General features: G+C 42.0%; 2 protein-coding genes across 2 annotated transcripts; one reads left to right on the top strand and one right to left on the bottom strand.

The window, feature by feature from the left end:
- Positions 1–362: 362 nt before the first annotated feature.
- On the bottom strand, positions 363–6,474 carry cdc34b (cell division cycle 34 homolog (S. cerevisiae) b). Its single transcript, XM_081598459.1, has 6 exons — positions 6,167–6,474; positions 5,693–6,051; positions 4,885–4,971; positions 4,685–4,782; positions 2,885–3,019; positions 363–2,221 (listed from the first exon to the last, which is right to left on the bottom strand). The coding sequence occupies exons 2-6, from the start codon at positions 5,876–5,878 to the stop codon at positions 2,011–2,013; spliced, it is 717 nt and encodes a 238-aa protein (XP_081454585.1). The 5' UTR covers positions 5,879–6,051; positions 6,167–6,474; the 3' UTR covers positions 363–2,010.
- Positions 6,475–7,546: 1,072 nt separating this feature from the next.
- Positions 7,547–13,083, top strand: cactin. Its single transcript, XM_008433879.2, has 10 exons — positions 7,547–7,902; positions 8,400–8,952; positions 9,038–9,133; positions 9,222–9,367; positions 9,471–9,633; positions 10,168–10,282; positions 10,700–10,892; positions 11,023–11,139; positions 11,948–12,318; positions 12,406–13,083. The coding sequence occupies exons 1-10, from the start codon at positions 7,592–7,594 to the stop codon at positions 12,894–12,896; spliced, it is 2,556 nt and encodes an 851-aa protein (XP_008432101.1). The 5' UTR covers positions 7,547–7,591; the 3' UTR covers positions 12,897–13,083.
- Positions 13,084–13,872: the final 789 nt, after the last annotated feature.

Here is a 13,872-nt window from a genome sequence, read left to right as displayed (position 1 = left end):
ATTACTAAAACCATGAAGATAGTTCAACCTGAGCCCTTCCATACATAAATTATTATAGCCTCATAATATAATTACTATTATAGATTTAAATTTGTAAATATATAATAGTCATTAAACATACTTCTTAAAATTTAGCATTTGTTTTTAAGTTTTAAAAAAGTTATATTTTTATGTTAGGCAATAAAACAAATCTGAAAACTGAAACTTTTTTCCATTCACAATTAAATTTTTTCCATACTTAATAAAAATCAAATTTCATACTTTTCCAGACTTCTTATGGCTGCATAGGATCTCTGCACAAATAGGTAGGAGTAAACTCAAATGTCAACTCGAAATCTTAAGATTCACATAACACTCACATGTCGTTCTCTCAAATAAATCTTTATTTCTCAGTTTTAAATAGCTGAAATAAAAAACAGACACAGGTAAATAAAACATGGTGATCGTTTGTACAGCTACGTGTGCATATTGATTATGGTTCCTGCAGAAGCTGTAAACCAATACTGAAGACCACCGAAGGAAATTAGTTACTCGTCTTAATTGTTTTGTCGCATGTAATTTTCTCCTGAGAAATTCATTATGATGTCCCAAATTTAACAGAAAGAAAAATGAATATTGCTGGCAGGAAAAACAAATAAAAAATACACGCAGGACACCCATACACTCTAAAAATATTATCAAAATCTGTCCACATTTAACTAACACAAAGAATAGTCATGAGAAATAAAAGAGCAATCTGATTCTTTATACTTCCACTTGGAAGGGGTGAAAACGTCAGTAATCCTAGTACTCCACCCTCTTACAAACACTATCTACAGGTCTCTTGGTCAACCTTTTGAGTAAACGGTGCAGGCAAAATGTCTAAAAAACAGAAAAAGAAAAAAAAAAGCCAACTATAATGATGAAGCTTGCAATAGAGGAAAAAGCAAAGACAAAAAGCACGCCAAACACTAGTCAAAACGCTGAAGGATTTCTTCAACACAATGCTTTAGGTCTTTGGGTCCGTCAGGCGTCGCCGAGACCGAGCCTAAGGAGAAATACAATTCTGATCAACAGTTCCTTCTGTCCCCGTTTCCCTCAAACAAAAAAAGACAAAAAAAAAAAACAAACAAACCGCTCACTACTCCGAACAGCACAACCCCACCCCACCCCCCGAAGAAACACGTCCAACAGTAACCAGAAGAAAGCCAGCAAACATCAGTCTCGTGTTAGTAAAAATGTTCATGTGAGGAGCCGACTTCTCCGTCATCACGTCAAAGTCTTTGTGTCGTCCCAGGCCGTGAAAGGAGGGAGGAAGCAGTCCACCAGCAAGTAAGAGAGAGATGAAAAGCTTTTGAAGATGCTCTGGCATGCACAAAGAACTTTGAAAACACTGTCACGTAACAATTCATTTGTGTCTTTTCCTACCGAAGAGAGAGAGAGAGAGAGAGAGAGAGAGGAAGAGAGAGACGCTGTGAAACTTAAGAAACGTTTGACATTTGCAGAGCTTTGTCCAGCACAAACAGGCTGCGTGAATTCTTCAGTTTCCACCAGAGAGCAGCAGCCACTTACAATTAAGAGAAATACAAACGCGAGAACGGGAGAAAGAGGCCGAGTAATGTTTTGGAGAGGTTACACCAGTGAACATGTCATTGTTAGCAGTGGTACTTACCCATTAACAACACTTTATGCTAAACGCATGATCTAACAATGCTGGAAAAATGTGAGCATTTAGGAAATTCTCTCAAAAATAAGGTTTAGGTGATGATGATGACTGGAAACATAAAGGAACTGGTGACATTTTTTTCTTTTTTTTTTTTTTGCTGGTGCAAAAACTTTACCGAGTCTGACCCTCTCAGGGCGAGGCATCAACTTTTAACCTCTAAGGCTCAAGGAAAAAAAGCTCTTATTGATTTAGAAGAAGGAAGCTTCCAATCTTGGTTGTAAACCTGGAGTATCTGGCAACCCGGACAGAGAGAAAGGAGGAGCATTCGTCGCGGATAGATCAGGCGCTTTTGCCGCAAAAGCACGTCACGACTCCTCGTTGCCCGAGTCGTCCTCGTCGTAGCAGCAGTCGCCGTCCTCTCCCTCCACGTCGTCGTCGTCATAGTAATAGTCGTAGAAGAGGTCGGAGCCCTCGTCGGGGGCCGGAGCGCGCGTGCGGACGCAGTACTCGGCCAGAGTAGTGGGCACCTTGACTCCGTCGCGCTCAGCTTCCGCTTTGGTGGCCATCACTTGTTTCCTGAGGGCAGAGAGTTTAAGGGATCACAGTTATGGGCTTTGTGGCCTACATGAGTTCAATGTTTTAAAAAGTTAGGAAACACAGTAGCTTGCCTGCAAAAGTACAAATTTCAACTTATTTGTTTTTTTTGTTTTTCAAATGAAAATATAACGTGGAATCAGTTTTTTTTATTCTGAATTCCCAAAATTAAATCCAGTACAATTAAGTACAGATGTCAGCTACTTCGTAAACAAACAAACAAACAAACAAACAAACAAACAAAAGCATAGTGCAACCTCTGGGTGGAACGTGCTCATCCACTGGTGGGTTTGTGCCTTAATACAGTCACAAAACTCCAAAAATATTAACATGTTTTTTTTTGGTTTTTTTACAGCCATGTAGCAATACCTGACGAAATTGCACACCATTTATATTACCGATTTGTCAAAAAAAAACAAAAACATTTAAACAACGCATCATTTCCCTTCCACTTCACAATCGGGCACTACTTTGTGTTAGTCCATCACATAAAATTCCCCCAAAACGTAATCAGGTTTGTGGTTTCCAAAAACACAGTGTGTCACATTGAGCGTTGCTATGGGACAATTTAAAAAGGGCTAAAAACAGCAAAGTGAGCTAATCTGCCTCAACAGACACATGTCCAAATCGTTGGGAGCCGTTTACCTGATGATCTCTACGTACTCCCGGTCCTTGCCTTTGCTGTCCCTCCATTTGCGGTACATGACGGAGGCGTCCACGTTGGCGGGGGAAAAGGTGTTGGGCTCATTCAGCAGCGAGATCACGCTTAGTAAAATGGTTCTAAAAGCAGACCAAAAAAAAAAAAGAAAAAGAAAAAAAAGACAGATAAGTTAGCACTTACTGCACTGTCATTGATTTTTAAAAGTCTGCAATTTAATAAACTGAAGAAAACTTGGAGATTCCTTTCAATCCAACTTACTTTTGGTGACCTATATACAACTTTTAATATCTGCTAAATACACACTGTTGAAAACAGAAATGTATGTCAAGCAAAGTTAGCAAACATACTTGGTAGAAATGCTTTGTTACTCTGCCTGAAGAGGCTTCACATTTTAGAAGATGGCTTAGTGAGTAATGTAGAGTGGGCCACTTTTGGAAGCAGGATGCAGCAGCTGCGGTTTGTGGCCGCAGCAGCAGCAGCAGCAGCAGCAGCAGCAGCAGCAGCAGCAGCAGCGGCGTTGGTTTAGTCATTGATTTGAAAAAAAGAAAAGAAAAAAAAAGCTACACTCTAAGAAAGCTGAGCAGATTCTGTTCCTGTTTTAATATTTCCCCTATGTTTGTTTAGCAATGCATAGTAGGATACAGGTTTTACCACAGCAGCAGATAAATGGTGCCGACAAAAAATAACATTAGTTAGCTAAACTGTAAACTCTAGTTTATTTTTCAGATCTAGCGTAATCGTATAAGCTATTGTTTCAGGAGTTATGATAATGGGTTTTGAATACGCTGTAAATGTCCGAGTTTGTCACATCTGCAAACAGAATGCGAAATAAGAAAAGTTTGAATATTCTTGCAATTCCGTGGAAGCTAAAAACTTTTAGTAGGTTGTCAAAAATGCAGACGAAGCATTTCGCTTTTCTTATTCCCAGAAAAAGTGGACAGTTCAACTTGCCGTTCTGCTCCACTCATGCGAAGCGCCGACTCAAATTACACGTGAAGAGCATTCCACATGTTGAACGACGTCACAGAAAGACTTGAAACGAATCGCAGGTGGAACTAAAAACGATTGGTCGGTGTGAGTAGGTGACAAGATTAGAAACTAAATTTTCTTTTTCTCAGGGGATATTTCAGCTCGTAAGAGGATTAATTGAGAGTACATAACAGCAGAGCCCTGCAGCTGGAGCACAGCCAGCTCTGCTGCTGTAACCGTATAAACCTGTGCTTATTTTTTTCCTGTCATAGAGTCCTTACAGCATCTATAAATGGCTTGTAAAACTTGCATAAAAATTGAGAGAATGCATTGCACCAATCCTAATTTTATCGCCGATTGCCAATTTTTGCAAAGCTTTGATCCCTTCTTTTTTATAGCTTGATCAAAAATAGGTCATTTGAATCTTCTTGACTCAGTAACAACTTCCATATCAAAGAGCGTCTTTGTCAACAAAGGTACAATGCATTCACTTATCAGAAAAAAATTGAAAATCGGATGTTCCAATGACCACCTGAATTGAATAAATATGATCCACGCCTTTGTTTTTAAACTACCCTAGTTATGTACATATATACGCTCAACCTAGCTATCAACACAATAGATAAAAACAACGTAAATATGTATACAAAATATTTTCGTGGGTGGATCTTGAACAGCTGAAGAAGGCAGTACCGATAATGAATGTCATGTGATAAGACTCTGTGCCAGCTAAATTATTGAAGCCGCGGTGAGAGGACAGAGCAGGGAGTAGAAAGAATCAGATTAGGAGAGAAAACGACGAGGGAGCTGCTGACCGGACATTCTGGGTGGGATTCCATCTTTCTGAAGGCAGCTCTCCACTCTGCGGGTCGTCCACTGGTGGGTGCAGGATAGAAATGCACACATCCCCATTCTAGAACAGGAGAAGCCGTCTTATTTCACTGTACTGTGGGGGGGTCTTGAAACATGTGACGTAAAGACAAAATAACAGGCTGTTCTGGCTGTGATACTTGACCTCATAAATGTTGGGATGCCACATCTTAGTGAGGAAGCGGAAAGCAGGTGGAGAGTATGGGTAGTCTGTAGGGAACTTGATCCGAGCCTTGAACAACAACAACAACAAAAAACATAACTTTACACAGAGGATACAGGGTTACTACACATTTTAAGGTGAAAATACAAAGCGCTTGTTACACAGCCTTTGAAAAGTCATTTTTATTTCAAACCTTTATTATGAGTTCGGGGCAAAAGGTTTCTACCTTCTTCTGTAACAAGACTTTAAATAAGAAGCCTGACAAAAAAAAAGATTAACAAAAGAAACTGATTGTTGGACAGACGTACGGACAAACTAATTGAATCAGTTTTTGGAATCCTGTACATTTCGCACAAGTGACTGTCCGGGGAATGCTTAGAAAAACAAACAAAAACAACTTAATTTTCTGACTGATTGTGGTTAATATGTGGTTAATAAACACACCAAGCATATGCTTTGAAGAACTTTTAAAAAAAAAAAAAACCTTACCAAAAATTTAAGGTAAAAAAACACATGCTTTCATGCAGGATAATAATATGAATAATCTTGAAGGTTTTTCACCCTTTTCTTTTGGATTCACAAACTGGATTCACCTCTGTCAAAGAACCTGTAGCACTGACAAATTTTTACATAAACTATTTTTTTTAGGTCTGGAAAAGAGTACAATTAAATCCATTGGTTTTCCAGACTCAAGGGATGCATGCATGCATGCATCTGAGATCATCCACTGCATTGTCTATTTCTCTTGTGTCAGTCTTAAACTTTGTTGACAATGTAATAAACTTCTCACCTTAAAATATCCTCCTTCATAGTGAGTGTTCGGTGGTCCAAAGATGGCCACTTCCCAGTTGTACAGATCAGCCTCGTCCACCAGAGTTATCTTGAATCCCTCAACAGGCTCCTCCTGAAGGCTCTTCATTTCCAACATCAGTGCTTTTTGTGAGCTGGCTACATGAGAGGGGTCGTGTTGCGCCATACTGTTTTTGTGAAGCTTTCACGATAATCCGGAGTCAGCAGCTGACGCTTTTGTTTACAAGAAAGCGTCTACGTTAGCCTAGCTAACAAAACAGCCTACCCCCCAACAACTTCTGCTTTTCTTTTCCTCTCCTTTCTGTAGATGTTCAGAAACAACAAAAAACCAGGCCGAACCTGCGCACAAACCAAAAAGAGCTTCTCAGAACAAATTCATTACTTATCAATGTCAATACTGAGAAATGGCTGAAACGAGAAAAACATTGTGGCTGAGCAGCTTTAGCTTATTTACCTGGCAGGACAGCAGCGGATATAAGCCCGTAAATCTACCACAGGCTATCGGCTAATGTTAGCTTGCAAGCTGTCCCTTACCGAGCAGCTGGAGCCGATCTAACTGCGGCGGAAACACTTTGTAACTACGAACAACGCCGAGTTCAGACAGCAACAATATTAGCAGCCATCTCCAACTGTACTAAACTAACACACTGCTGATAGTTGTCAGCTCTGTAGTTCTAACCACAGGCGGAGAAGACTAGATAGGGAAATATGTTGCAGAAAGGAGTCCCCTGTACTCTGAAAACAGGTAATGGCGCCTGGTGTTGCTTGGGAGTTGTAGTCCATTTTTCATATGTAAACTTTTTTTCCCCCCCTTTTAAGAGTTTGTAGCATGCCCTAGGCGCATCCCTCTACACAGGATACAATATTTTAACAATACTTTTAAAAGAATCTAAGAATGTCTATAATGATTAATTAAGCTTTATAGATCAGTTAGTGTACTTTGAAAAGTTTTCAATCAGTTCTGTGAATTGGCATAATTAATACAGTTGTTAGGCTTTTTGTTTTCTGCGTTTTGTTGCGAAAGCAGGCAAATACAAATATGTATTTGTACCATCCATCCATCCATCCATCCATCCATCCATCCATCCATCCATCCTTGTATGTATTTAAGACATAGTGTCAGATGCTTTAATAAACAGTTTAGTTGATCTTCTATCAGTTAGTATCTCAATGTCTCAATGTATTTTCACTCAACCTCCATGACACTTCCCATTTGATAATAAAAAGAATAAAATATTCGGAAAAGACTACTGTTTGGACTTAGTTTATTCATGAACTGTGCTTTACACCATGTCTAAGATATCCGTTTCAAGTTTGACTAGAAATGGATATGTCCCTTTCCATAAAATTATAATGAAAAGATTCATGAATCTTGGCAAGCTAGCAAATTAAATTAATATTTCAAAATATAGATTTTTGTATTTTCCATTTCATTCACTCAACTGTTGCAGACACTAAAATGTGCTTACTGGTATGGAGGACAGTTGGTTTATTAATTAAATATCAGAATCACAAACGGTACAAAACACTGCCTTAGTACAAATATTACAGTGTGCAGCGCATTTGTTTTTATTTATGTTTTGTAGTTTATTATGACGTATATATTTTGCGCACGTTTCTACAAGGGCTTATATAGGTGGCCTTAGCGATGCCCTTTGGAAATCTGAAAATGTAAAATTTGTGCTATTTTTCCTTATTGCTTTTATTTTAAAATAATACACCAATATATATATGTTTTTACATATGTTCATATATTAATTCCGCGTTAGTTATTTGCACTCTAAAATTGGATGAGTGATTTGCCTTTGCGTTGCTCTTTATTACGTCTTATTTACGCGACAGACTTCCTCTCGGGCCCCGTGCAGCAGTTAAGTTCGCGATGGGTTCGAAGTCGCGACGCAGAACCCGGTCCAGAACCAGAAGTCGGAGTAGAGATAGGCGAAATAAGTCTAAAATAAGCAAATCGCAATCTCCAGACGAGAGGAGAGGCCGTAGTAGGTCTCCGGACGCCAGAAGAGCCGCCCACGGACGAACTAGATCCAGCAGCAGCAGCGCGGCCTCAAATCATGGATCTCCAGTCCGCCGTCGGCCTCAGCACTGGGGCCGATCCGGGTCCGGCAGCGGCTCGGAGGCTGACAGGAGGCGAAGAGAGCACCGGCGAAGCAGCAGGTCAAAAGGTCGATCGTCAAGGTAATAGCTACCTGGGTTTGTTATGGATGCAAATAATGAAGTTGACGCATGTCCTCTGTGATAACATCCGACACAACAATTAGTCCCAAATAGTAGGTGTTAGTCTTTAATCAACATCCTCTTACGCAGTTTTTTTTAACGTTACTTTGGCAGTCTTCTGCACACAGTGGAAAAGTAAAACATGACAGATGCCAACAATATGGAGTTTTGCACTGATTTAAAGCTTCTACGAGACTATTTTTGTAAAAATCAGTCAGACTCACCTAGGATACAGTTTATTACCTCCAGAATGATATGACATTTTTGTTCTAAATCGTTACTAGTCGCTTTTCTCATAAGTAGGTTTTTAATAAAATTGGCATTTTGTGAAATATTAGTGGATTTCCACACTTTTACCAAAATGTGTTTTGGTTTTATTTCCATTGTCATTTCTGGCAGGATTAATACAGGATTGTATTATTTATAGTGTTCATACAAATAATCTGTTTTCTTCTCAGTCCTGAATCAGACAATTCCAAGATGAGAAGAAGGGGGAAGGAGACAGAGAGAAGGAAGGGAAGGTCCCAGTCCGGCTCGGGCTCGAGCGGCGGAAGCAGCGACAGAGAGAGGAGGAGACTGAGAAAAAGTCCTGAACGAGGGAGTCCACCAAGAGGCAGAGAGACGAGGGACCGGGAAAGGAAACGAGACAGAAGCAGAGAGAGGAAGACGAGGAGCGAGGACAGGGAGCGAGGGAGGAGCAAGAAGAGCAATGAGAGAGATGACAGGGGCAGAGGGAGGCGGGGGTCCAGTGCGTCCGACTCCTCGGAGAGCTCCGATTCAGACAATGAGAACCTTGAAGTCAAAGAGAAAGAGGAGAGGAAGAAACAGAAAGAGCTGATGAAAGCCCTGGAGACGCCAGAGGAGAAGAGAGGCAGACGGCTGGCGAAGAAGGAAGCGAAGGAGAAGAAAAGGAGGGAGAAGATGGGCTGGAGCGAAGAATACATGGGATACACCAACGCAGACAACCCGTTTGGAGACAACAACCTGCTGGGCACATTCAAATGGCAGAAAGTCAGTTCCCCACCGAGACGTTTGACCCATTATTTCTAAACCGAAACGTTGTTTCCCCATCCGTCACTGTGTTTTTGTGCTTCAGGCGCTGGACAAGAAGGGCATCGGCCATTTCAGCGAAAAAGAGCTGAAGGACAGAAACAAATGCATCCAGGAGGAGAACCGAAGAGAGCTGCAGAAGGTAGGAACACGAGAACGGTGCTCCTCTCGAGACCGTAACACACCGGCAGCCTCGTGTGTGTAACCACGCTGGCTGCGCGCTCGTTCAGGTGAAGCAGCTGCGGCTGGAGCGGGAGCGAGAGAAAGCCATGAGAGAGACGGAGCTGGAGATGCTGCAGAGAGAGAAAGAGGCCGAGCATTTCAAAACCTGGGCTGAACAGGAGGACAACTTTCACCTGCAGCAGGCCAAACTAAGGCTAGTGTGCAAGAATGTTTTATTTTTTTTAATCAAAGTAATTGCCAAAAAGAAAAAGGTCACTGAACCATACTTATCTAGTTGTCTAAAAATGTCGATTTAGGTCCAAGATTAGAATCCGCGATGGCCGTGCAAAACCCATCGACCTTCTGGCGAAGTACATCAGTGCCGAGGACGACGACCTGGCTGTGGAGATGCACGAACCGTACACGTTCCTCAACGGACTGACTGTCACCGACATGGATGACCTGCTGGAGGACATAAAGGTTCAGCGGCTGATTAGTACTTAACTGGTCTTTGCAGTGCTTTGCAGATGGAGCCATGACCTCATTTTGTCAGACCAACACAGAGTAGCACTTAGTGTAACATTTGTGAAGTGGAAGAACACTTTTAATCTCCCTTTTTACAGTGTGTGAACTGATATGTTGTCTCTTGCCAAAAACCAATTGTCATGAAACATAATTTATTTCAGGTTGCTAAGAGGGAAAAAAATACCTAGACGTTGCCTTTTAAGCTGTTGTTATTTTTTCGATTCTTTAAAAATCCCATGGCTCTAAATGGATTTTCTTTACGAGAAAAAAGGACCACAACGCTACTTCTCTGCTTCAGTTAAACACCCACAAAACACATGAAGCGCAACATCTCTTCCCCTTCGTGACCCCCGATTGTGTTTTATTTATTTATTTATTTTTTTGAGATCACAGAGGTCGCAGAGCCCGGGTTTAGACCAAAGCCTAGTGATGTTTTATAATGGCTCAGCTTCAGCCTTACTATTCCAGTAAACTGTGTCTATGTGAAAGGTCTACATGGAGCTGGAGCAGGGCAAGAACGTGGACTTCTGGAGAGACATGACGACCATCACCGAGGACGAGATCAGCAAGCTGAGGAAACTGGAAGCGTCTGGGAAAGGACCCGGTATGGATGTTTCAGTGCTGTAGTGTCCATAATTGAAAAAAGAAAAAAAATATATGGATGTGACATCTGTTGTAGATGATTACTAAACTATTTTAGTCTGCTATGAGGGAACGTCAATGCATAATGCTAGAAGACCCGAAGACTTGCAAGTCTTTTACTTTTTCTACGGCAGACTTAGATTATTGTATCTGTTGCCTACAGAGTGGAAGTTCTACACTCTTCCAAAGGTATTTTTTGCAGCCTAAGAATGAACAGCTAGACTTCATTAAACGCATCAACTTCCACTCTAACTAAAAACTTCAAGAAGTCGTTAAAAAACTTTTATCCATTTTTGAATTTAGCTATCTTACTTATGTTCGCTCCCTGCAAAAACACACGCCAGACCTTTGACATGTCGTGCTTTACTTTAACCTTCAGGTGATCGACGCGAGGGCATCAACACAGCGGTCAGCACCGACGTCCAATCCGTGTTCAAAGGGAAAACCTACAGCCAGCTGCAGGCGCTGCACCTGAACATCGAAGGAAAGATCCGGGCCGGGGGATCCAATCTCGACATCGGCTACTGGGAGAGTCTGCTGCAGCAAGTCCGGGTCTACATGGCCAGAGCGCGGTGAGAAAGGAGCCGTGCTCCGCGTTTTCTGAATTACTGTATGGGCGAAAACCGAGTAAATCCGAGGGGCCGCCTGCGGAGCGCGTCGGCTTGGCTGGAGTGCAAATTGTGTTTTTTTTTTAACACCCAGGTTGAGAGAGCGCCATCAGGACGTGCTGCGTCAGAAGCTGTTCAAGCTGAAACAAGAGCAGGGAGTGGAAAGTGAACCTCTGTTCCCCATCATCAAAGAGGAACCAAGGAGTGACGAGTAAGTTGAGATGATCCCGCAGACAGCGTCTTGCAAAACATTTCATCTTGTTGCGACCGTGACAATATTTTTATTAGGATTTTATTAGGGGGGAAAAAAAATTGTGCTGCATTTTGGAACATGGCTGCTCTGAGTCAGTACTTGGTGGACCTTCCTCCTTGTTGCATTTCCATCTAAATGTCTCTTTTAGCCGTCTACCATCTCTGCAAATCTTCCGTTTTTGCAGTTTGGCTCCAGCTCATCAATTTAAGCCTTACGACAAATTGACAACTTTGATCTAAACCATTCCGACGGAGCTCTGACTGTACGTTTTGCATCATTGTCCTGCTGCAAGATGAGCCTCTTCCTCAGCCATGGATGTTTTGCATCATCTAACGGGTTTTCCTCCAGTATTTCCCTGTAACCGGTTTAGGTGGATGGTCATGTGTCTTGGTAGGTTTGCTGATCCGACATACTTTTTTCCAGTTCAGATAATATATTGATCATTCTTAATTAAGTGTTCAGAGTTTGGAGTATTACTTCTGTTTAGATTTTTTTAAATGTACCAAATTAAAGAAAGTGAACTATGAATTCACATCACACCTTACAGGTTTTTATTTATTAAACACAAGAAAATCACGGATCTTTTTCATTTGACGTCACAATCATGCACTGCTTTGTGTGGGAATATCATGAAATCCCAATAGAATTATTTGAAGTCAAAGGTAATGTAACAAAACAAGAAAATAAAATGTTTTGGAATGGACAGTAGGTAAAGTAACTAGATTAAAAATAAAAAAAGTTTGACACAAAGTCTCTTCTTCTTTAGGGATGAGGAAAGAACGAGAGAGAGGACAGCGGAGGAGAGCGGTCTGACGGCGTCTTCATCCCGGAGAAACATGAACAGAGAAACGGAGGAGGATGAAGAGGGGCCAGGCCCGTCCACCTCTACGGCTGGCGGCCAAGACGAGGAGGGAGGAGAGAAGGACGAAGGGAAGGACGAGGAGGGGAAGGGAGAGGCGGCGGAGGCCGTGTTGACGGAGGAGGACCTCATCCAGCAGAGCCAGGCGGAGTACGACTCTGGTCGCTACAGTCCCACTCTGCTCACTCTATCTGAGCTGCCGCTGGACACTCACACCATCACCCCAGAGGAAGACGCGCACCGGCTCCAGCTGGCCCGCAGACAGCTTCAGGTCACAGGTAAAAAGCCCTTTACGCTCGACACACAAACACAGTAGACACGTCACGTGTCCAAAATAACGAGAGTTTCTTCCTCCGGCGTTCCAGGCGACGCCAGCGAAAGCGCGGAGGACGCCTTCGTGCGGCGGGCCAAAGAAGGCATGGGCAACGACGAGGCCCAGTTCAGCGTGGAGATCCCCGTCTCCGGGAAGATGTACCTGTGGGCGGACAAGTACCGTCCGCGCAAACCGCGCTTCTTCAACCGGGTCCACACGGGCTTCGAGTGGAACAAGTACAACCAGACGCACTACGACTTCGACAACCCGCCGCCCAAGATCGTCCAGGGGTACAAGTTCAACATCTTCTACCCCGACCTGATCGACAAGCGCTCCACGCCTCAGTACTTCCTGGAGCCGTGTCCGGACAACAAGGACTTTGGGATTTTGAGGTTCCACGCCGGGCCGCCGTACGAGGACATCGCTTTTAAGATTGTCAACAGGGAGTGGGAGTACTCGCACCGACACGGGTTCCGCTGTCAGTTCGCCAACGGGATCTTCCAGCTGTGGTTCCACTTCAAGAGATATCGCTACAGGAGATGAACGAGTCACCAGCACGGACCAAAACCTCAGGGAGCTGATTTCGCTCGTGGAAACCTGATTATTTGGTTCGTTTTAGATGCTCTCATAAAACTAGAGCTTCAGCTACAAACTCTTGTCATGTTGTCTGAAAAGGAAACTGTAAATGTAGTCTGCTAAATACGTATTAAAGATTTGTTTTTTCACTTTCTGCCGTTTGCTTGCTGCCATTTATTGATGATTTTCTGCTTGGGGTTGAATCTCATTAAGTGGAGAAAATCACTCAAAATGTTAATACTATTTATATTTAACACAGCCGTTTACTTGAAATTCCCAACATAAGTATGCTTATAGAAAAACAAAAGTCCACAAATTAGGTTATATAGAACTGGGCTGCATAATGTATTGCAAAAACATTGCATGCAATATCCTTTTGTGAAATATTATTGCAAGACTTGAGTTTTGGACAACTCAGCTGACTTTTTTTTTTTTCTCCACTTCCAGAAATCCTGACCAAGCATTTAGTTATAGTTGGTTTATGATTATTACATTGTGTTCTTTTTCCCCTTCCAGATTGAGACGTCAACAGTGCTGACATTCAGAAGCTTGCAAATGCATCGGTTATCAACGCCATCAGGACATTTAGCAAAAATAGGGTTGCAAAGACCTTGCGAGAACTCTTAGCTTCCACCCATCATGAGATGGGTTATGTGATATCTAAGTTATGAGACACATTTGATCAAACAGGACCAAAGCAGCTATTCATTTATTTGCAGACGGGGCAGAATTGCTTTCTAAATACCAACAGATTCCGGTCGACTCTCTCCAGCTACTTTTCTTCAATATTTAAATTATTCCTCTTTATTACACAACTTTTTTTTTTTTTTTTTACATATTTCTCTTGATTTCTCAGTTTGTGGGGATCACTTGCATTGTTAAGGCCTGTAGAAATATATTTACTAGGAAAAATGTTGACATTTGTTCGACACTTATTTATGTG

Source organism: Poecilia reticulata, chromosome 17 (genome assembly GCF_904066995.2).
Source record: "Poecilia reticulata chromosome 17, P_reticulata-male-v2, whole genome shotgun sequence".
Lineage (NCBI taxonomy): Eukaryota > Metazoa > Chordata > Actinopteri > Cyprinodontiformes > Poeciliidae > Poecilia > Poecilia reticulata.
Note: the sequence above shows the minus strand (reverse complement) of the source record. Positions and strands in the feature narration are given on the sequence as shown.